Source organism: Arachis stenosperma, chromosome 9 (assembly GCF_014773155.1).
Source record: "Arachis stenosperma cultivar V10309 chromosome 9, arast.V10309.gnm1.PFL2, whole genome shotgun sequence".
NCBI classification, from domain to species: domain Eukaryota; kingdom Viridiplantae; phylum Streptophyta; class Magnoliopsida; order Fabales; family Fabaceae; genus Arachis; species Arachis stenosperma.
The window spans coordinates 14,561,674-14,566,859 of record NC_080385.1 but is presented as its reverse complement, the minus strand read 5'-3'; the positions used below and the strand labels follow the sequence as shown (position 1 = coordinate 14,566,859).

The following is a 5,186-nucleotide window of genomic DNA, read 5'->3' as shown; positions in this document are numbered from 1 at the left end:
CACTTCAAAGAGTTGTTTCTAACTTCTAACTTGTAGCTTTTGTTCATGGATTTTTCTATCTGCACAGTAATTAAAAAAAGGGCAGAAGCTTCTGTTTTTGGTGGAAGGATAAAATTACAAGAATGCCCTCAAGAAAAGATAACAACAAAAGTTGACCACAGCTCAAGTTAACCAACCAAATGTCCTAATCATTGTAATTAGACTTTTCAGACCCAAAATATAAAAGAAAGAGACCCCACTAATACAGCTGGTTACAACACAAAGTGAGAATCATATCCACCAGATTGCGCAATTTAGCAGAGATTAATTGACATGACCTTTAATTTGATTTAGATTTTTAATTAAATGATGAATACCCACGAAAATTCTTAGTGGATTGATGTGATTGTGATGGATGAAAATATAAAAAAGCGCAATATATATAATGGTAGACAAGTAGTGAAGAGGGGATAATGAAAGGTGGTAGAAAAAAAATTTTCTTTAATTAGCCACTATATCTTACAAATTTGGTGCCAAATAATAATAATAAGAATTTTGCACCAGAGAATAATACAGAATCAGGTCCTAGGATTTTACAGTGAATAATTGTACAAAAAAATATTATTAAAAAAAAATAGAAGCCCCAGATGATTAGAAATTAAAAATCATTGAAAAGGGTAAAAGAAAGAAAAAGGAACAAACTAACTTAAAGACAAAAAAAAAAAAAAAAAGAAGAAGGGTTCTATTGAATAGACCTAGCGATAATAATTGCTTAATAATAATTCAGGGGTTGTTGGAAAATAAAAATCTCTTTAGTTGCATACAGCAGTCTTCCTATTCCTCTGGGCTTGAATTCAGGCGCAATGAATGGAGATTAGAGCTCAACTTTCATTTGTGATACTTGATTTGAACCTGCATTTGGACCAAAACCCATGATTAGATTAATGTCAATTTTCTTGGGGGACCTAATGAAAATGATGTTTCTTCATATCCCTTCGTGCAAAATACGAAAAGTTTACATATTCTTGAGATATATTTAACGTGTGTTAAAAAAAAATACTCATTTTAATAATACAAAGTGACAAAAGTACCCTTGACTATCTATAATATTGTAGGTTTTACAATACTTAAAAAGTTTAGGAATTAGGATATTTTTCTCTAATGCTATATCTTTTCAATTAACGAGTGAATGTGACATATTATTTAGTGGTTTATTACCGTCGAAACTTGGGGAATGAATTGGTGTTGTCCTGTTTGAAGTTTGGCCAAATCCCATTTGAACAATGGTGTGGAGGTCATCCTCACAGAAAGTTAATGGATACTGAAAAGTGATAGGGAGGAATTGTTAGCCAAAAGAAAAAAAGGGTTCAAGAAATGAAATGAAAAGAACAGAAACTACATTAGTATGAGTTATTAGTATTATTGTTATTATTAATTACCTGAGATCCAATTTCATTAAAGGCATTTAGTTGAGGTAATTGCATGCCAAGGGTTTGGCACAAAGCAGAATCTAATGGGTCCACTGAATTGTGGGGCAAAGAACCATTAGGAATGTTATTGTGGATAACTGGGTTTTGCTGGGATTGGTGGCCATAAAAGGGTGTTGCTGACGAATCTATTGGGAAAATTGGGTGTGCCAATGAATGATTTGATTGAAATATCTGCAAAACAAAAATTGGCAATTATAAATCTCATTTCATGATAAAAATAAAAAATAAATCTATATTTTTTTGGTTGCAAAAAAGTAAACAACTGTCTTACATCTTTTGGAACAATGTTCTCAATGCTAAGATCCATTCTTGTGTTAACAGAAGCCAATTTCATAGACAGGAACTGCAATATTAGGTAGAAAGAAAAAAAAAAAGTCAAAACTTGATGAGCAAGAAAACTAGCATCATGATAATCCATTTTGAGATGCTTATTGTTGAAGAATTATTATTGTTATTGTTGTTATTATTATTACCTCAACTTGGCGCTGCAATGACTGAACATAGTTTATGATTTCATCAAGCATAAGTGCTTTGCCAGTCACCTATAACGAACAAATGATTTCCCATACCCAAGTTAGTAAAAAAGAAAATAAAAGTACAAATTTATGACTTATGAGCACAACACAAACCACATGTACTTTGAAATTTGAATGCTGCAATTAGCTTATCTGAATTCTGCCACACATACCTTATTGCAGCCTGGTACAAGATCTTGGAGAAGCTTCATTCTCTCACTAATTTTCTCTCTCCTTACCTATTTTCACAAAAATTATGGTAAAATAAGAGATTTAAGTGTAAATAATTTGAATATAAATATAATATATGATGGTGAATTATATAATAAAGATGTAAGTTTATATATTTTTTCTTTTATGATATGAAATAGTATTTGAGAAAATTAAGACCCACATTTTAAACAGTAATAATATAATAAAAAATAACTACAAAAAGAATTTATATTCTCTCTATACACTTTTAATCTGTATAGTAGAATATCCCAGTGTCTGATAGGAGACAATAATATTGTTTGATTGATATTGGTAATTATGGTAATAAAAAGGGTAAAAAGGTAACTTACACGTTCTGCAAGACTGTGGCTGTCAGTGGCTTGGCCTCTTCTGGCTCTGACATGAATGTAGTCCTTTGGTGGCTCTGGAGGCTTTGAGTTGTTACTCTTGTTGTTCTGTTGTTGTTTCTCTTCTCCTTTGGATTCTTCTTCCACCTTCACTCTCCCATTATTCTCATTTCCTTCACCTTCATTTCCCTTGCTCCTCTTTGCATTTGACTCTTCACTACCTTCACCTCCCTAAATTCATATTTATTTACAGTGTTTATTATTAAGCGAAATTCGATTATCGAATACAAATAAATAAGAGAACAAAATTAACTATAATTGGTTGACAATTAAAACGCAACAAATTACCGTTATCCAAAAAAGAAAAATCACGTGATTATATAATTTATAATTTTTGTTTACCTTGGTAGAGTCTTTGGCTTTTGCTCTGGAAGAACCTTTCCTTTTCCTTGAACTCATGTCAGAAGAAGAAGCGATTTTCAAAGCAGCACCTTCTACATTTGGATTCTGCTCTGAAATTGTAGATTCCTCTTGAGAAGAATTCGCAGCCATTTCCAAAGGAGAAGAACATATCTTCTCCATTTGAGATCCGAGCGATTTCAGCGATGGACTACTCGAGACTCGATGAATTGGATTAGATCTCTGATGAGTCAACTCTGCGCCATTGTTGTTGTTGTGATTGTTTATCATGACTAATGGAGAAGTAGTAGTAGTTGTTGTTGTGGTTGTTCTTCCATTGAAGCTTCTGCTTCCGAAGCAAGAGAACTTGGCGGCTCTTTCAGCGAAACCAGGATCAGCTGAGAATTCAGCGACGGTTGCTGAATTCAGAGCCATTGATGATGACGGTGGCGGCGGTTTCGGCATGTTGAGCTTCGGAGGAGAGTTCAACGGCGTGCTATAACACGAGGAAGAAGGAGTAGTGTTATTGTTGTTGTAAAGAGCGACGGTTTGAGAATGTGGCGAGATCTCAGCGGAGCTTCCTCCAATTGTTCCTAATTTTCCGATGAGTTCTCTTATGACGAAACTGTTGTCGTTTTGGATCATGTTGAAATTCGGTGCTGCTGTTGATGGAGATGAAACCATTGAGCTCAAAGCTGAGGAGTCAAATTGAAGGTTGTTATGATCGGTGTTGTTGTTGTTGTTGTAGAAGGAATCTTGGTTTTGGTGATTATTATTCTCAGGTGAGCAATTTGCAACATTATTTTGTTGATGAATTTCCATGGATGATGATGATGACGAATGATGACGCCATGTTGTTTGCATTGAAGCGGTTTCAAACTGATGAATTGGATGGTGCTGGTGATGGGACATGCCACCATTCAGAAAGAATTGGTTTTCCATTAATCCTTTCCAGATCAGGTGACAAAGAAGCAATTCTTTCTTTTCTTTTCTTTCTTTTCTTTTTTAATAATTAGCAAAAGTCTTCAAACCAGAACAGAGTTATGTATGTCTCTAAAATTTGAAGGATAAAATGATTTGTTTACATTAGAGAAGAAACAAAGAGAATTTTGAAGAAGGAGTGGTAGCAAATGTGGTAAGAAGGGGACAATTGAAGTGATGATCAGATCAATGAGAGAGAGAGAGAGAGAGTTTGGGTGTGAAAAAGGAAAATAGTGTGTTTGGGAAGTAAAAGGGATGGGAAAGAGAGAGAAGAGAAAGGGGGAAGAGAATAGACGGGGCTACAACGGGGTTAAATAGAAACCAAATACGGAACTGTGTGCTGCTGTTGACCATTTTCTATTCAACTCTGCTAGTGCTGTTTAGATAAAGAAACGTTATTTCAACAAACAGAAGTGTTAAAAAGACATCAAAATTTATTATTTTAAGTATTAATTAATTATTAATAATTAAAAATATAGAATAAAATATATTATTAAATTATTAAATTAAAAAATTAAATTAATAATTAAAAATAATAAATTTTAATGATGCTTAATAATTTTTTTAACAAATTATCTTTTCTTTTTTTTTTTTGTCTTTTTAAAAGCTACAAACTATTATGTGTAGACCCCCTTAGTGTGTTATATGCTTTTCATGTATTTAGACAATTCATTTAATCATAGGTTTTTTTTTCAATAAAAAATTCACATATTTTAATTTAAATATAATTAAGAAATATAGTAATTATGGAGAAAATAAGTCTAAACTATATGCTAAGACAGTAAAACCCGTTAAACTGTATTTAAAAGGAAAACAATAGCAATACCGGCGTAGTAATAGATAATAGAAATATATTATAGTCTGAGAGCGAATCTAAAATTCACTAATAAAGTGAGCATTAGTTGAAATAGCAAAATTTGACTTTAATCATATTTAAAATGTAAATGATTTGTTTTCTTCCCGGATAATAAGTAGGGGAGATATTTTTCTAAAACCAAAGAACTACTAAGGGAGAAAAGGAAAAGAAGAAAAGAAAAATCATGTTACACGTTTGGTTTACGTTTTTTATTTTCCAATGTTTTTTATTTGATTTGTAGTAGAAAAAAAAAAAAACATAATTGTATTGTTTTTATTATATTTTTATTTATAAAATTTTAAAAATAAAATATATTAAAGAATAAACACAAAGCAGACATGTCTTTAAAATGTTGAATTATAATTTATAAATAAATTAAACATGAGCCAAACCTTATAATTTTTGT

At 31.8% G+C, this 5,186-nt stretch overlaps 1 protein-coding gene across 1 annotated transcript; it reads right to left on the bottom strand.

Annotated features, from left to right (window-relative positions):
* Positions 1 to 463: 463 nt before the first annotated feature.
* Positions 464 to 4,191, bottom strand: LOC130951159 (transcription factor bHLH78-like). Its single transcript, XM_057879787.1, has 8 exons — positions 2,947 to 4,191; positions 2,548 to 2,775; positions 2,158 to 2,223; positions 1,943 to 2,011; positions 1,741 to 1,812; positions 1,419 to 1,640; positions 1,198 to 1,300; positions 464 to 891 (listed from the first exon to the last, which is right to left on the bottom strand). The coding sequence occupies exons 1-8, from the start codon at positions 3,883 to 3,885 to the stop codon at positions 854 to 856; spliced, it is 1,737 nt and encodes a 578-aa protein (XP_057735770.1). The 5' UTR covers positions 3,886 to 4,191; the 3' UTR covers positions 464 to 853.
* Positions 4,192 to 5,186: the final 995 nt, after the last annotated feature.

Coding starts and splice junctions, on each gene's coding strand:
- LOC130951159 (XM_057879787.1), bottom strand. CDS start 3,885: ATGGAAAACCAATTCTTTCTGAATGGTGGCATGTCCCATCACCAGCAC. Junction 2,012..2,157: donor TTGTACCAGGCTGCAATAAG/GTATGTGTGGCA, acceptor TGTTCGTTATAG/GTGACTGGCAAAGCACTTAT. Junction 1,813..1,942: donor CATTGCAGCGCCAAGTTGAG/GTAATAATAATA, acceptor CTAATATTGCAG/TTCCTGTCTATGAAATTGGC.